Source organism: Ovis aries, chromosome 18 (assembly GCF_016772045.2).
Source record: "Ovis aries strain OAR_USU_Benz2616 breed Rambouillet chromosome 18, ARS-UI_Ramb_v3.0, whole genome shotgun sequence".
In the NCBI taxonomy this organism is placed as follows: Eukaryota; Metazoa; Chordata; class Mammalia; order Artiodactyla; family Bovidae; genus Ovis; species Ovis aries.
The window spans coordinates 23,071,807-23,089,614 of NC_056071.1; the positions used below are offsets into that span (position 1 = coordinate 23,071,807).

Consider the following 17,808-nt stretch of genomic DNA (forward strand, 5'->3'; position numbering starts at 1 on the left):
ATATTGCCCCAGCTGAACCCCTGAGTTTAGACATCTACTCTGTGGGCCTCTGTCTGTATCCTGCCGGTAAGGATCAGAACACTGGCTTCTAGGCCCGAGACCTCGGGTGGCCTCCTTCCTCTCTGGGCTGTTTCCTCCTCCGCACTTGACAGGAACTAGAGGAGAGCTTGCAGTGAAGTTCATTGCTAGCCAAGCTCCCCCCTCCTGCCTTGGCCAAGTGCTCCGAGGCAGTGGTGGTGGTGGTGGTGGTAGGGATGTGTGCGGGCAGGGACTGAGGTTCAGGTGCTCACCTGTTCAGGAAGATGCTGCTGACATCGTCGTGCGTGATGGGGGGCTTCTTGGAGCTGGCGGCCATCCGCAGCGGGCGCAGGAAGTTGTTCACCAGGATGTGCAGCTGCTGCACGTACTCGGCCTCAGCCTCCAGCATGCTGAACACCACCTGGTTCCTCTTGCGCATGCTGTCTGCGTGCGGCGACCGGATGTAGTCCTGGATGATGGTCTTCCACTTGCGCCGGCATAGCCAGCCCCGCAGGAAGCTCTGCACCTGGGTGCCGAGACCGGGGGAGAGCCGCCCATCAGCCTCCGCTGCCTGGGTCCTTCCAGGACCAAGGCTCTGTCATCCCCTGCGCTTAGGGAAAGAGCTCAGGAAAAGGTAGGCCTGGTGCCCCTGCCTGCGTGGTGCTGGGCGTGACCTCGGGGCCCTCTAAGTCCACTTTCCATCTGTGCCCTGAAGCTAAGGAGATGATGGCCTGACTCAAAGTGTGGTCCCCAGACAGGCAGCTTCAGCATCTCTTGAGATTCTGTTAGAAATGCTGACCCCAGGCCCCACCCCAGACCTCTGTGTTCAAACCAGGTCCCCCAGGTTGCTCTGGTAGCATCCCCAGAGGGAGGGAAAATGTGGCTCCAAGTCCCCATCATGGGAGGGGCCTCGAGACGAGAGAGCTGCCACGCTGTGCCAGGTGGAGCTCACACTTCTCATCTAATGACTGGCCTGAGAACCCTGAAGTTTCAGTTTAAGCTTGTCTGGACAGAGGGCGATTATCACATTGAACTGAATATGGCAGATGAGTTCATCTCATGCTTGGACCTCATCAGCAGGCGCCAGAGGCTCTCTTCTGCCTCTGCGGGGAGAAATGAACATGGTGACTTGAGTTGGGCTGCTTGGCTTGGCCTCGTTTTGGCGAGAACTTGGGAAGGGCCTTGATTCCCAGACTCAGAGGCCTGTGTGAAGATCTGTATGCTTCCAGTCAAGGCTCCTCACCATTCCTGCTGCAGAGTTGTGGGCAAGCTCAGGGGTTGCATGGGGAGGGCCCAGGGCCCCAGGAACAAAGGTGCTGCATGATGCTGGGTCGGAGAGGGGATCCTGGGGATCCAGGGGCTGCCTGTTGAGGTGTTCATCAAAATCCTCTCAGCTGAAAAGGGCCCTGGCCATGAACAGCAAGTGCGGCCTTCTGAGTGCAGACCTGTGGCCAGGGCCGTCTGCCCTGGGCAGTCCTGCATGTAGATCATAGGTGGGGAGGAGCGGCTTGACCTCGCCACAACAGCTCTCTCTGAAGATAGGAAGCCTCTCTGGATAAAGTGGGAGGGGCTTGCTCAGAGGCCCCAGAAAGGTGACAATAAAAGGAGGACAGTGCATTTCAGCTGGACTTAACAAAATGTTCCCACCAGAATGGCTGTCAAAATGGGGCAGGAAGTCCAGTGGGGCCACGGAAGAGAAGGCAGGCCAATGCATCCCTGTGTGGGTAGGGCTTGGTTCAGATCCCTGGTGGCACTGGTGGCAAGTCCCAATGTCCATAGGGTACCAGGGGGTCCTATGGATCATAGGTGGGCAGGCACCTGGCCTAGAGCCAGCAAACACTGTGGGCAGGAGGCAGGCCTGGGGCTGTGAGACCTCCTGCTTTTCCAAGAGATGGTCTGTCCCAGTGACCGAAGATGAGGGCTCTGGAGCTCAGTGGCCGGGGTTTAAATGTCGCTTTGCTAATACCTGGGTGTGTCACCTGAGCAAGTCACTTTGCCCTTATGGGCTTCTGTACCCTCATCTGTGAAATGCAGACAATAATCAAACTCCAGAGGGCTCTCAGTTCGGAAGAGATTAATCTGCATACATCTCCTAGAATAGTGTCTGGCACATGGAAAGTGCGTAAGGGATGTTAGCTCTTTCTATTTCTGAGTAACCAGAAATACAGACTTTTTTTTTTTAATGTGAAATGTTTAGCGTTTATAGCACCGGCAACACATTAAAAAGGGGGGAAAAACACCGTATGGGCTAAAAACCCCAAACACGCTGGGAGGCTGAACTTGGCCTGTGGGAAGCCAGTTTGCAGCTTCTGGTCTGTATGGTGCTGGGGTCCTTTTATGCTCTTGACAAGGAGGGTTTTCTGGTTTCACTTGTTTTTCTTAGAGTGAGTCAGGCTCCCCTGCTTCAAGTCTGGCCAGCTGCAAACACAGACCATGTTCTTCCCCTGCACAGGGTGGGCCATGGTGCTGGTCAGTATCCCTGCCACTGGGCAACTTTCTGGTACCCCCTGAGATGTCCACCCCTCCTGGACTCCAACAGAGTAAAACCAGCTGGACCAACCCTGGTGCGTCACAGAGGTCGGTTCCCCATGCTGACCTCTGCTGGGGACTGAAGGGTACAGTTGGGAGAGGCAGTGTTTGCAGGACAGTGGCTGGGGTGAGGCGGGACAGGCAGGCACGCAAGGTTTGGAGGATGGAAGAGTGGCCTGGGGTCTCACTGAGGCTGCCCAGGGTCGCGAGGAAAGCTCGCAGCTATGAGTCTCACAGCCTGGGCTCCTGCCCTGGCTCAATCCACTCTTTCATCTTTTGGGGCCTGGGTTTTCCTATCTATCAAATGGGCTGAACGACCCTACCTCACAGAGACAGCCTGAAGGAAAGGCTTGAGGAGGTGCCGGTCGGAGGTGAGGGCTATTGGTTCTGCCTTTGGAGTGGAAGTGGAAGGCCACACTGGGAGCAGGGGGACAGCAGGTGGACACGGGGCTGTGCCGGGGGTGGGGCTCTCTAAAGAGGACCGGGGCAGCTTCGCCAACCCTGAGGGACGGTACAGACCTTCTTGATTTTTTTGATGTCACTGTCTTCGTCGTTGGGGGTGACGGTCTGGGTGGACTGGATGCGCTCATTGTCCTTGAGCAGAGATGCGATCTGCAACAGAAACATGGGTCAGCTTCTGGGGGTGGGGGGGCTGCGGCAGCGGGCGGAAGTCCCACCCCTCCAGGTACCACCAGGCGCAGCGTGTTGGGCAGGTGCCCGCCCACGCACTCCATGAGGCCAGAGGTACTGCAGCTCCTGTCCGCCCGAGGTTACAAGACAGACATCTGTGAGTGAGTAAGCGCTGGACCTGGTGCCCGTCCACCAGGGTCCAGGGCAGCCGGGATCTGACTCTGAGTGACCCTGGGCGGGGCACCCTCAGGGCTGCAGGCAATCCCTTTGTAATCTGGGAGCTTTGGTCCAAATCTGTGATCATCTTCCTTACTTCCTAAACCTTCAGTTCCTTTATCTTCAAATTTCTATTGTGGTAAAATAGATGTAACATAAAATTTACTGTTTTAACCGGTTTTAAGTGCACAGCTCAGTAGCATCAAGTTCATTCACACTGCTGTGCAACCATCTGCTCCATCTGTCTCCAGAACTTTCTCATCCTCCCCAACTCTGTCCCCATTTAAACACTAACTCCTCAGCCCCTGGCACCCACCGTTCTACTTTCTGTGAATCTGATGTCTCTAGGTGCCTTGCCTAAGTGGAATTGGACGGTATTTGTCTACCTGTGTCTGCCTTATTTCACCAGCATAAGGTTCCCCTATGTCAGACCAGGTGTCAGTCTTCCCTTCCTTTGTAAGGCTGAGTAATATCCACTGTATTGTTGTTTAGTTGCTCAGTAGTGTCTGACTCTTTGCAACTCCATGGACCATAGTCTGCCAGGCTCCTCTATCCATGGGATTTTCTAGGCAAGAATACTGGAGTGGGTTGCCATTTCCTTCTCCAGGGGATCTTTCTGACCCAGGGATCCAACTGTTCTCAAGCACTGACAGGCGGATTTTTTACTGCTGAGCCACCAGGGAAGACATCCATTGTATGTACAAACCCTATTTTGCGATCCATTCATCCATCAATGGACACTTGGGTAGTCCCTTTGTTTTTTCAAACAAAACTGTCCTGGAACCCCAGCAAGACTTCAGTTGGAAGCACTGCTGGCTTGCCTGTCCCCTCCCGGGACAACCCTGAAGGACTTCTCTGACTTGGAGCTCTCTTTGGAACACAGCCTGGGAACTGCTGGCCTAGAAAAATGGAACAGCCCTTTAAACGAGCGTTGGAGCTGATCTAAGAATCTATATTTGCCAGATTTGGGATCAGACAGGTCTGCCCAGCTGCAAGAATAAAGCCAACACGGTGTCGCCCAGGAGAAGAGGTGCCTTAAGCCACACTGTGGCCGGGGGCCTCAGGCACTCCTCAGGTGGACAGGCTAGCTGTGCAGCCTCCCTGGTGGGGCTCCTTCACGCCATCCCAGAGTCCGCAAGTTTCTGTTGGGGATCCCTCACTAGGGTTCCCAGGGCTTCGAACTTTCCCGTGAAAATGCTGGCATGCATGCATACTAAGTCAGTTCAGTCATATCCAACTCTTTGCAACTCTATGGATTGTAGCCCGCCAAGCTCCTCTGTCAATGGGATTCTCCAGGCAAGAATACTGGAGTGGGTTGCCATTTCCTTCTCCAGGGAATCTTCCCGACCCAGGGATTGAACCCGTGTCTCTTGGTCTCCTGCAGTGGCAGGCGGATTCTTTACCACTAGTGCCACGTGGGAAGCCCAAAAATGCTGATACTGCCTGTGTATTCCATCATGACTATGGTATCTGTGGGGGAAGGACCACACCATTTCATTCATTCGTGGGTTCCGGGTGCCTAGCGTGGGGTTGGTGGCTGACAGATATTCATTGGTGACAGAAATAAGTCAATTAGAGAAGGGTCAGAACCACAGCAGCGACAAAAACCTCAATCACAGGAAAACGCCACAGTCACTGAGACCCACACAGCCCAGGGGACTCCACAAACACCGCCACAAAGCCTCCGCTCCTCTTCAGAGCACGTGGCTTTGTCCCCTCAAGGCCACTTGCTGAACTGCAGAATGAATGGGCTCTCACAATTGAGCGAACTGAGCACTCTGAAAGCAAAATGGAACAGTTACCCGCTCTCCACTCGCGGGTTGCTAAAATTACCCCAGTCTATGCTTGAAGAGCGGCTGAAAATATCTAACTGAGACATATTCAGCGCCGACACAGGCTTTTCTTCTTTCTCCCCAACCCCCCACCTTTTCTTTCGATGCTCTGGGAACATCTGCACAGTGAAATAAAGGCTGGTTCTTTGATCTGTATTTTAAAGGGCTGAGGAACACATGTGAACACGCACACGCACAGGCAGGCTCTTAGAGAGCCGAGAGATGCAGGAATGCCCAGTCAATCCCCACATTTGACCTGATTATTATCACCTTCCGCTTTCTTTGCCACTTTTGAGCTTTGCATGTGGAACCATTTTTTTTTTTCTTTAGCATGGGGGATTGTGTGTGTGCGTGTGCTGTGTGTGTGTGTGTGTGTGTCTGTCCTGTATTTAAACCTGGCACTTATCTCAGAAAGAGGCATTCCAGGACATGCACTCAGCAGGGACCAGGGCAAAAAATAGATGCAATTAGGTCAGGCGCTATGCTGCATGCACAGCACCCCTGGCAGCCGCGGAGCCTCTGTTCAAGGATCATCAGGTCCGGGGTGGGGGGCAGAGCTCTAGTGCGGGAGTTGCAAGCCTGGGACCCCACACAAGTCCTGGGCTGTGGCCCATCTCTGCCTGGAGCGAGGGTCAGGTGAGCCCATGGAGGCAGCCTTTCTCTGCCTCTGGCGGGTCTCCTCTGGAGATGGTTCTGCTTTGGACCTCGGTTTGCTTGCTAGATGTCCAGGGTCTGCTCAGTTGACCCTTGTAGATGAAGGCCACGCAGAGTGGGGACTTTGGCTCATGCCCACCTCACCGACTAGAGTCTAGCTTCGGCTGCCTGACCAGGCTCAAAGCCAGGTGTCTCTGCTGGACCCTGCCCACTCGCCACCAGTGGTCTGGCTTCCTTGATCCATCAGAGGAAAACCCCGCTTGCCACCCCAACTTTGAGACACAGTGCATCAGCTTCTGCCCCATCCTGCTCCCTTCTCAAGAGGCAGTGTCTTTAGTCCAGAATCCATTTAGTCAGAGCAGTCATTCATGGTGGAATTATCCCAGGTGTTTTCCTCTTTGTTACCTGCCAAGGTTTTACTAAGACCTTTGTAATTCCTTGTTTTTCAGATAGCTGCCACACAGCTCAGTTCTTCCTCCCTTTTTTTTTTTTTTCCTTAAGTTTTTTGATCTTGTCTAGAGACATGTGGGATCTAGTTCCCTGTGCATGTGCGCTTAGTCACTCAGTCTTGTCCGACTCTATGGGGCCCTCTGGACTGTAGCCTACAAGGGTCCGTATAGTCAAAGCTATGATTTTTTCCAGTAGTCATATTTGGATGTGAGAGCTGGATAATAAAAAAGGCTGAGCACTGAAGAATTGATGCTCCTGCATTTTGGGGGGCTTCCCTGGTGGCTCAGAAGGTAATGAATCTGCCCACAATGTGGGAGACCAGGGTTTGATCCCTGGGTCAGGAGGATCCCCTGGAGAAAGGAATGGCAACCCACTCCAGTATTCTTGCCCAGAGAATCCCATGGACAGAGAAGCCTGGTGGGCTACAGTCCATGGGGGTCACAAAGAGCAATACATGACTGAGCAATTAACACACACATTGTGACCTCCTGGTGAGATGAGGCCGTGAGAGGCGATCAGATCATCGTGTGGAGGTGTGAACAGCTGGTGAGGGGCATCTAAGGGCTGAGAGTCAGCATCTCTCAGGTAAATGAGAATTGCGGGGATGCTGTTAAAGTGCAGGTTCTGACTCGGGATATGGGTGGGACCCAGGTTCTCCATTTCTGATGGGCCATATCACACTTTGAGTAGTGAAGATCTAGAAGACTTAACCTAGCAAGACTAGAAGACTAGAAGTTTTAGAAGACTTAATCAGCCTCCAGACGGCCATGGCAGGCAGAAGGAAGGGATTGTCTTGGAGCTGAGCCTGAGCCCACGCTCTGAGGACTTACCAGCCACGCTCTGGCCCCACACCCACCCCCTTAGTCCATGTGGTTGTCAGCAGAGTAACCAGGAGCTTGCCAATCAGTGACATCACTTGATCTTCACAACTTTGTCAGCTAGTGATAAAAAGCCTATTCTTCAGAAAGAAGGTTGAGCGCCGAAGAATTGATGCTTTCGAACTGTGGTGCTGGAGAAGACTCTTGAGAGTCTCTTGGGCAGCAAGGAGATCAAACCAGTCAATCCTAAAAGAAATCAACCCTGAATATTCATTGGAAGGACTGATGCTGAAGCTGAAACTCCAATACTTTGGCCACCTGATGTAAAGAGCTGACTCACTGGAAAAGGTCCTGATGCTGGGAAAGATTTAAGGTGGAGGTGGGAAAGATTTAAGAGGTGGAGGACAGAGGATGAGATGGTTGGATGGCAACATTGTCTCAAAGGACATGAGTTTGAGCAAACTCCGGGAGATAGTGAAGGACCAGGAAGCCTGGTATGCTGCAGTCCACGGGATCACAAAGAGCTGGACATGACTTAGCAACTAAACAACAACACAGACAAAGGTGCAGAGAGACTGCGGGACTTGCTTCAGGTTGCAGCTGTTATGCTGCAGAGGTGGGCTTTGAACCCAGATCTGACCACCCGACCTTTCCACTGGGCCAGCATCACTGATTTTAAGTTTGGGGCTGGCACAGCTATTGCTGGGAGCGGGTCCCTCCTGCCCACCCTGTGTCTCCCTGAACCTGGGGAGGATGGATGTGAGGCTGGAGGCCGGGATCCCTGGCCAGCCTCCTCTGTTTCTGGGGTTGCAGTCACCTCTGCCTTCAGTCGCTCGATCTCCACCTCCCCGTCCTCGATCTGCTGCCGCAGCTGCTTGGCCACCGTCTTCTCGGTCTCCACGATCTGCAGCAGGTGCAGGTATTTTTGCATCAGCGCCTCGTGCTCCGTGGCCAGGGTCCGGTAGCTGCGGACAGAGGGAGAGGGCAGGTAGGGCACTGCACCCACAGGAGCCGGCTGCCTCTCTGGGGTCACCAGTGACCTCCCACTTAAATTGAGGGTACACTGTTCAGTCTTAAATCTACTGACATGACCTACCAGGTTCCCAGGATGCAGCTGGTTAGTGGTGTGCCTGCTTAGAGACAGTGGCTTTTGTCACAAACTCAGAAGCCACTTCACACAAGTTCTTTAAGTCCCTGAGAACTTATGGGGGAGACCCTCATGGCAAAATGGGACAATAATTGCTTCCCTACAAGCCCCCAGGATGGAGATGAGGATCCCAGGAGGCTGAGGGCAGGGAAACAGCTTTGCTCTAGGAGAGGGGCTATGTAACGGAGGCGGTGGGCAATGGAGACTGGTCCCTTGATGGTGTCAGAGGAGGAGGCTCTGCCCAGCGGTGCTCTGAAGGGGCGGGGAGGGGTGGCGGGAAAAGCTGGCAGCTTCTCCTCAGGGGGGTGGCAGGGGCAGAGGGTGGGCAGAGGACCTGGAGCCCGTGCCTAGAGGAAAACACCTGATCCTCAAATCAAAGCTCCATGCTTGCTCCCCCATCCCCTTCTAGAGGTAAGTGACAAGCTACAAGAGAGAACTCTTTGGTTAAAATAAGGCTTTGGTACATCTCTTATAATGAATTTAAACTAGAATATCAGGTGTTAATGTTTTCCCAACTTCCCAAGAGGCTTAATTATCTTGACTTGCAAAGGAAATGCAGTTGAGAACAGGAAGGGCTCCGTTTTCACACCGCTGGTCTCTCCTCCTTGCTCTACCAGTGTGAAAATTCAGAGCCTTCATCAGTTTGTTCTTAGTGGCACTTCAGAACTGGGATCTGGAGTCTTACTGGCAGGACGGTTTGGTCTGTTTTTGCCTCCCTTTCTTCCCTTCCCCTGTCTTCACTGCCTGCCTCCCTTGCCTCCTCCTCCTCCAGTTTTCTGTTTAAAAAAAATGTTTTATTGGAGTATAGCTGCTTTACCGTGTTGTGTTAGTTCCTGCTGTACAGCAAAGTGATTCATCCATACGTATACATATATCCCCTCTTTTTGGAGTTCCTTCCCTTTTAGGTCACCGCAGAGCACTGAGTCGAGTTCCCTGTGCTGTCCAGCAGGTTCTCGTTAGTCATCTGTTTCATACATAGTAGTGTATACATGTCTATCCCAATCGCCCAGTTCCTCCCCCTGCTCCTGCCCCTTTGGTGTCCATAAGTTTGCTCTCTATATCTGTGACTCTATTTCTGCCTTGCAAATAAGTTCATTAGTACCATTTTTCCAGATTCCACATATAAGTGATATTATATGAAATTTGTTTTTCTCTTTCTGACTTCCTTGACTCTGTATGACACAGTCTAGGTCTATCTGCACTTCTGTGCAGCACCGTCTTTATAGACTCACAGATTCTCAGAGCTGGGAGGAAACTCAGGAATCACGAAAGGCCAACTGTCTCATTTTATAAACAAAGAAACTGAGGGCCAGAGAGGGGAAGTGACTTGCCCCCCTGATTGACAGTTAGTCACTGAGCATCGAAGCTGGAGCTGGAATCGCACCAAGTTCCTGAAGAGTCGGGTCTGCGTTCTCCACGTGGCCGTCTGGTTTCCATCTAGTTCTCCTTACTGAGCTCCAGACCACAAGCCACACTTGGTGTTGCATTTTATACATTGCTGTACAGACACATAGCCCAGAGGCATCCCATAATACTAGACTACTATGCATACAGTGGCAGAGGACATTGTGGCTGTCCCTGTTCCTATACTATGTGCTTACTTTTGTACATACCTTGTTTCTACCACGTTGTGTCAAAGTGAAAGTGTTAGTCGCTCAGTCCTCTCCGACTCTTTTGTGGTCTCACGGACTGTAGCCCTCCAGGCCACCACGGAAACCCCAGGGCCAGGCAACCTGGTCCACAAATTAAAGATGCCTCTGCAAACGCATCTAGACCTGCACGCTCGGTGCCAGACTGGACCCTGCTGGCTTCTCTCAGCCCTTCAGTCTGTGCTATGGTTGTCCATCCGCATAGCATCTGACTTGAAGAGCTTCTGGGTCGACACCAGCCAGGGACAGCTCACTGTCTCTCTGCAGGTATCTCATGGGCCAAAATGACCACATCTCTTAGACAACCTAACTGTAGCCTCAGCGGCTAGTTTTTATCTTCCCCTTAAATGTGCTGGCCCAAAGCAAAAAAGCCCGTGTCTGAGTCCAGTGTGGCCTTGGCAAGAATGGAGGAGTCAGCATTGGTTTGGGACTTCTGGTCTCTCCTTTTTCTTCTTCCAACCTCTCTTCCCATTCTCTTTGAAAATGAAACTTTCCCTCAGAAAAGGGTCAGACGGTGCTTCTCTGCGAATGTGTTGCTCACTCAGTTGTGTCCAACCCTTTGCAACCCCATGAACTATAGCCTGCCAGGTTCCTCCATCCATGGGATTCTCCAGGCAAGAATACTGGAGTGGGTTGCCATTTCCTTCTCCAGGGGATCTTCCCGACCCAGGGATCTAAACATGCCTCCCGTACTGGCAGGCAGATTCTTTACCAGTGAGTCACCTGGGACACCCACTCTTTGGCATAGCTGACCTTAAGATAGGGAGATTCTCTAGGTGGGCCTTACCTAATCACATGAGCCTTTATTTTATTTATTCATCTAATTTATGCAATATTTATTTGGCTGCACTGGGTCTTAGTTGCAGCCCTGAGGCATGTCAGATCTTAGCTCCCCGACCAGGAATCAAACCCACATCCCTTGCGGTAGAAGGCAGTGTCTTAACCAATGGACCACTGGAGAAGGCCCCACATGAACCTCTTAAAATGGAGAGCTTCCTCTGGCTGGTCACAGAAGGAGTGGTCAGAGATGTGGGGCTGGAGAATGATTTGGTGAATCACTGTTGGCTCAAGGATGGAGGGGACCACATGGCACGGAATGCCAGACTGCTGTGCTACAGGATGGAGCTGAGAGCCTTCCCTGCCCACCAGCCAGCAGGGATGTGCTCCTATAAGAAACTGACACTTGCCAACAATAGGAGTGAGCTTGGAAACAGAGACATCTCCAGAACTTTGAGGTCAGAAGTTTGACTCCTTGATTTCAGCCCATGACCTCTGTGCAGAGACCACAGCCAAGTCTCAGTCCAGACTTCTGACCATAGAACTGAGAGAAACGGCTACGATTTTAAGCTGCAAGTTTGTGGTCATTTGTTCTGCAGCAGTCGAGAACTAAAACACGCTAATAGACATAATTTGTTTTACAAATTTGAGGGGAATTTGGGAATGGGAAGCACAGACCGTAAATGTACAGTTTGATTGAGGTGGATAAACGCATATGCCCTGATTGAGATAAAGAAAATCCCTAACACCCCAGAATTCCCCCATGCCCCTCCTCATCAGTCCACACCCCAGAAGTAGCTGCTGTCTGGATTTCTGTCACCACAGCTTAGTTCTGCCTGTGTTATTAGAATTTCAGGTAACAGGAATCAGACAGCGTGTACTGTCTTGTGTCTGGCTCTTTCACTCCACATCCTGGCTATCTGTTTTGTTACACATATTTGCAGTGGGTTCCTTTTTATTGTTGAGCGGTATTCCATCACAAGGATGTATCAAGGTTCTTTCCTACATCTGCCTGTTGATAGACACCTCAGCTATTTCTAGTTTGGGGGCTATTGTGCATAAAGCTGCTAAGGAAATTTGCATGCAAGACTTTCTGTGAATGTTTTTTATTTCTCTCGAGATAAATACTAGGAAGTGGAACTGCCGGGTCACAGAGTAGGTATATGTTTCACTTTTAAAGGAACTGCCTAACAATTTTTCAAAGTGGTTGAACCACTTTTATGCTCCCACCAGCATCATGTGATTTATTGTTACCCTATCCCCTCTCCAATGCGGGAGACCTGGGTTCGATTCCTGGGTCGGGAAGATTCCCTGGAGAAGGAAATGGCAATCTACTCCAGCACTCTTGCCTGGAAAATCCCATGGACAGAGGAGCCTGACAGGCTACAGTCCATGGGGTCGCAAAGAGTCAGACACGACTGAGCGACTTCACTTTCACTTTCACATCCGTTCTCCATTTGCTACTGTCTTTTTTTTTTTTTTTTTTAATTTCTTTGGCTGTGTCAGGTCTTAGTTGTGGCAGGAGGAATCTTCGCTGGGTCATTTGGGATCTTTCACTGTGGCACACAGACTCTCTAGTTTGGCTCGCAGGCTTAGTTGCCCCTCTGTGTGTGAGATCTTAGTTCCCCAACTGGGGATCAAACCCATGTCCCCTGCATTTCAAGGTAGATTCTTAACCACCAAACCACCAGGGAAGTCCCCTTTATGTATACTTCTAACACTTATCTGGGCTTCCCTGGTGGCTCAGCTGGTAAAGAATCTACCTACAATGTGGGAGGCCTGGGTTCGTTCCCTGGGTTGGGAAAATCCTCTAGAGAAGGGAACAGCTATCCACTCTAGTATTCTGGCCTGGAGAATTCCATAGAGTCTCAAAGAGTCAGACACGACTTTTTGAAAGTAAAAGTGAGCGACTTTCACTTTCACCACTTATCCATCTTTCATTTATTATTCATTTATCTACTTATCCATCATTTACCACCCACACATACACTCAACATCCAACTTCCGTCCATCCATCCTTGCATTCTTGCACTCGACATTTGCTGAGCTCTTGTCTATATAAGGCCTTTGGTCCCTGCTCCCAAGAGGAGCCAGAAAGGTCTGCTGCTTGAAAGGGTGAGTCTGGGTGTCCATCCTCCCTGAGAGTACTCAGCCCTGCTGGGGATTGTTAGCTCTGGGGCCACACCCCAGCCCCCAAGCCCATCATCTTCCCCAAACCTAGGAAGAGTCCGTTCAGTTTGAAGCCCCCATTTTCTCTGTTGCATGCACTCTCTTTCTGCTCTTCTACCCGCCTGGCCCAGTGAATCCCTCCAGAGAGGGGCACACATGGATGGAAAGGAGGGAAAGAGCCAGCTAAGAATCTGCACATCCAAGCACAGACAATTTCAGTCTATAGAGAAAACCAAGGCCCAGAGAAAAGACAGGACCAGCACATTCCTGCAGCATCCGGTTTAGAACTCAGGTGGTCTTAGCTTTTGGTGACCATAAAACCTTGTGCTTAGTCACTCAGTTGTGTCTGACTCTTTGCGACCCCATGGTCTATAGCCCACCAGGCTTCTCTGTGCATGGGATTCTCCAGGCAAGAATACTGGAGTGGGTAGCCATTCCTTTCTCCAGGGGATCTTCCCGAACCAGGGATGAACCCGGGTCTCCAGCACTGTGGGTGGCTTCTTTACCGTCTGAGCCACCTGGGAAGTCCTGTAATAAAACCCTAAATCCAATCAAATTGGACTCAGTTCTCCTGGGATAATAAAAGAAGCTCATCTGGTTGGAGGCAGGAGGGCATCCTCCTGTTCCTCTGGGGCGCTTGGTTCCTTGTGCATCCCCAAGAGGCACATCAGAGCCCTGGGTCTATAAGGGTGGACCTGTCAAGATGCCCTTCTTATAGCTTCATGTTCCCTCCATGTGCTCCCTCTCCATGTCTTCCCCTCCCAGGGTTTGAGTTTTCCCAGGACGGGGCCCAGTCTCCCGCCTGGACCTTGGGGTGGCTGAGGTGTACCTGGCGTGAGCGATGGCTGCCACCCACTCGTCGCAGTCCTTGGCGTCCTCTGTCCTCAGCTCCAAGGCTTTCTGGTTCTCGTGGCTGAAGTTAACCGTGAAATAGTGCTGCCCAAAGAAAAAGAAGACAGCCCTGATTACCAGGGTGATGGGCAGGGAACCAGCAGCATCTCCTGTCATCCATCTGGCTGCTTTGCAAAACACTCTGCTGCCACATCTGCCAGGCATGCACTCATTATCTGTGATCATCTGAATGCCATTCTATTCGGCAGTTTCCAACTCTGATTAAGGCAGGCTTTGTACAGTGTAACAGAACCTATGCTTAGGTTATTGTAAGAAGGAAGCAAAACCCACAAAGCCCTCTTTGCCAACAGACTGCACAAAAGCCAGTTTTAAACCACCAGGTATGCTGGGAGAAAGGCAGAGGAAACACACCAAGAGAGCATCCCCTCTGGCAACTGGGTACCCACTCAACGCAGCATTCATTTCATTCACTCCATGAAAATATTCTGTGTATTCTACTATGTCTTGGCCGTAGAGCAAGAAACAGACAGACCCTAGCAGAGCTCACCAGAAGCCAGCTCTATGTTGGGAGCTGGTGGCCGACTTAGAGCTGGGTCACACAGGGGGCCTGCTCTCCAAGCTGCCAGGGCAGCAGGGACGCCAACAATAGACACACAAGTGTAATATTCTATGAACGAATGCCTGTAAAGCTGTTAGAATGCCGGAAATCTAGTAAGCCCACATGTTTTATATCATTAATGCGGTGCAATGATCATTACCCTCATGGAGGTAAGGAAAAAGGGTCCAGGGAAAGTCACCTGCTGATTCAGCCCAGGGAAAGCAGGAGGCCTTCCCAGAGGATGAGGTGTTTGTCCAGGTTTTACTTCAGTCGATGGAAGAACATGGAGGGAGCATGGACATCTAGAGTGCACGACATGTTCCAGGGGTGGGAATATGGCATGCCAGAGCTGAGGCTGGGTGGGAGGAGGGGCCTGCACGGTGGAACTGAGCGGAAGGACTACTCCCAGGTCTCCGGCTTGAGCACCTTAGGAGGGTGGGATGCCAGAGACTGGAGAGGCATCGGCAGGATAAAGGGCAGGTGTCAGGGAGTCAAGGGTGGGAGTGGACATGCAGACTGTGTGTGCCTGGAGGATCATGTCTTTCTGGCTGCAGACAGGAGTCTAGGGTGCCAGCTTCAGGGTGGAGAGGGAAGCTGGGAGCAGACTCGGTCAGAGAGAAGGTGCAAAGCAACGAATCGGGACCCCACCTGCAGAGGCCACCTGGGTCTGGCCCTCCAGGATAGAGGCTGCGAGGTGCAGAGGGGGCACCCCCAAACCTGCCTGTTCAGAAGATGCCCCGCAGGCCACGATGTGGTCTTGTGTCAAGGAGTGCTGTCCCCGTCCCTCCCTCCCCTGCAGCCCGGGCAGCAGGGAGCAACAGCACAAGGGCATAAACTTATTTTTTTGCTTCCGCTGACATTACTGTCTTTCTGTTCATTGTCATTCTTGGTGGCAGCCAGGGGTGTGTGTGTGTGCATGTGCGTGTGCGCTGCACAGTCAATGTCTCTCACTCGTTTCCTAGGAAACAGATCTGGCTGTAGAATGAAATGTCAGCTGCAGCCACACATTACTGAATTGGGAAGGCTCCGGTGGGCACTCTGCGCTCCTTGGAGAAGGGAGCGGGTGGCACATGCAGCTGCAGGCGACAAGCCAGCATGCTGCCCATATCCCCAGGGTGGAGAGCTCACACACGCCTGACTTAACTTCACTCTGTATAATAGGCTCCAGGTTCGAGATCTGGCTATATGATGAAATGCCAGTGGAGGGGGTGGAACGGGCTGCGGAAGCGGCCTCTGGCAACCCTGTGATCTTGTGTATTCCCAAGTGCACCAAGTGGAACAGGTCTTGTGATCTGTTGACCACAGATGAATGTGAGGTGCAGAAAAGTCAGGCCACTTGCCCAAGGTCCCATAGCTGGAAAGGAAGGGGGCCAGAAAAACACCTTCCCCGGGCACCTACCATCCACTCAGATCTTGGGCTTGATGCTGGGGTGAAGGATGGAAAAGGCAGGGTCCCTACCTGAAGGCACTTCTGGCCGGGGAGGCTCAGGGTCCTAACTCAGAAACAAGGCCCTCTCAGCTCCACACGGGCTCAGCAGGGCTGCCAGGTCCCCAGAGAATCCCCAGGGGAACTCAGCATGGTCAGAGCTGGCTGGACTCATCCGTGGTGCTGGCCAATTCCCAGGGCAGGCGTAGTTTCCTTCGCCCCGAAGCCATGGGGGGACCCGGAGCTGCTCGCCCTGGGCAGGAGCCAGCTGGGCTTGGTGGAGGCCCCCGAGTCTGGCTACTCAGAGCTGCAGCAGGTGGTGGGCTTGGCTGAGGCCCCTCCCTCCCAGCAGAAGCTTATTTCTAGTTGTGGTACATGTACACAGGGGAATATCACTCAGCCATAAAAAGGAACACACACAAGTCAGTTCTACTGAAGTGAATGAACCTAGAGCCTGTTATACAGAGTGAAGACAGAAAGCGGAAAACAAATATCGTATGTTAATGCATATATATGGGATCTAGAAAGACGGTGCTGATGAACCTCTCTGCAGGTCAGCAGTGGAGACGCACACCTGGAGAACAGACTGTGGACACGAGGAGGGAAAGGAGAGGGTGGGGAAGTTTGAGAGAGTAGCACCGGAACATGTGCATCACCGTACGCAGAACAGATAGTTGGTGGGAATTTGCTGTATGACGCAGGGAGCTCAACCCAGTGCTCTGTGACAAGCTAGAGGGCTGGGATGGGGTGGGGCTGGGAGGGAGGTGCAAGAGGGAGGGGACATATGTATACCTATGGCTGATTCATGTTGATGTATGGCAGAAACCAACACAATATTGTAAAGCAATTATCCTCCACATAATAATAAATACTTACCTTCTTTCTAACCCATCTTGCTTCACGGATAAGCAGATGGCTACCTGCCACCCTGTGTGCTGTAAGCCCCTGCCACCTCACCTTGGCTGGACAGCTGACCGTGAGGAAGGAAGCTGGGAAGGCCGCCTCCCTTCTCCTCCCCAGCCCCAGCTTGAGTCTGGCCTTCAGAAACATCTGGCTTTGTTTTTCTTTTTTTAAAAAAAAACATCTAAAATGTTATTTATTATTGGAATATAATTGCTTTACAATGTTGTGCTAGTTTCTGTTGTACAACAACATGAATCGGCTATCTGTACACATATGTCCCCTCCCTCTTGGGCCTCCCTCCCACCCCGCCCCATCCCACCCCCTAGGTCATCACAGAGCACAGAGTTGAGGTCCCTGTGCTATGCAGCGGCTTCCCACTAGCTGCCTGTTTTACACATGTAGGGTATACATGTCAGGGCTACTCTCTCAATTCATCGCAACCTGTCCGTCCCTTCCTGTGTCCACAAGCCCATTCTCTGTGTCCGCCTATTTCTGCCCTGCAAATAGCTTCATTAGTACCATTTTTCTAGATTCCACATATATGCGTTAAGATATGATATTTGTTTTTCTCTTCCTGACTTACTTCACTCCATAGGACAGTCTTTATGAGAGTCCTCTGGCTTTCGACAGCTGCTGATACTCAGTTCTTGGTCCCTCAGACCAGAGACAGGGCTCCCAGAGGCCCCTTCCCCAGCTCCTCACACCCCCTCCACCTCGAGCTGCCAGTTCACCCCTCTGTCATCCCACTACTGTGTGGCCTGGCATCTGTCCTCATTGTTGCTGTTCTAGTTCAGGTCCAGGGACCTTTCTCCCACAAGCATCCTGCATCTCTCTTCCTTAGAGATAGCACCTAGACCCTGAATAACTGACCGGCTAGAATACAGGTGAAGTGGCCCGCTGGCTGGAGGGACGTGCATATGGCCATAACTGCAGGCAAGACCCACTACATCTCCTAGGAAGCTGGCTACAGATGCCATGGTGAGCTCTGGAGAATTTGCAGAGCATCTTCAGGGCAGAAACCAAAGGGCCTGCAGTGCTGGCAGCTGGGGGTGGTGGTGGCGCTTGGCTGTAGATAAAGGGGAAATTGGAAACCCTGGGCATCAGGCCAGGTTCTCAGCACACATTATCACCTCAACCTCA

General features: G+C 51.9%; 1 protein-coding gene across 5 annotated transcripts in view; it reads right to left on the reverse strand.

Moving 5' to 3' along the window:
- RASGRF1 (Ras protein specific guanine nucleotide releasing factor 1) overlaps positions 1 to 17,808 on the reverse strand; it is a 102,903-nt gene that overhangs the window by 65,184 nt on the left and 19,911 nt on the right. For all 5 annotated transcript variants that reach the window (XM_042235136.2, XM_027957124.3, XM_027957122.3 and 2 more), the window contains exons 2-5: positions 13,719 to 13,825; positions 7,965 to 8,112; positions 3,067 to 3,159; positions 291 to 544 (exon numbers count right to left, since the gene is read on the reverse strand). In XM_042235136.2, coding sequence (XP_042091070.1) covers positions 291 to 544; positions 3,067 to 3,159; positions 7,965 to 8,112; positions 13,719 to 13,825 — 602 coding nt within the window. The remainder of the gene's footprint in view (positions 1 to 290; positions 545 to 3,066; positions 3,160 to 7,964; positions 8,113 to 13,718; positions 13,826 to 17,808) is intronic.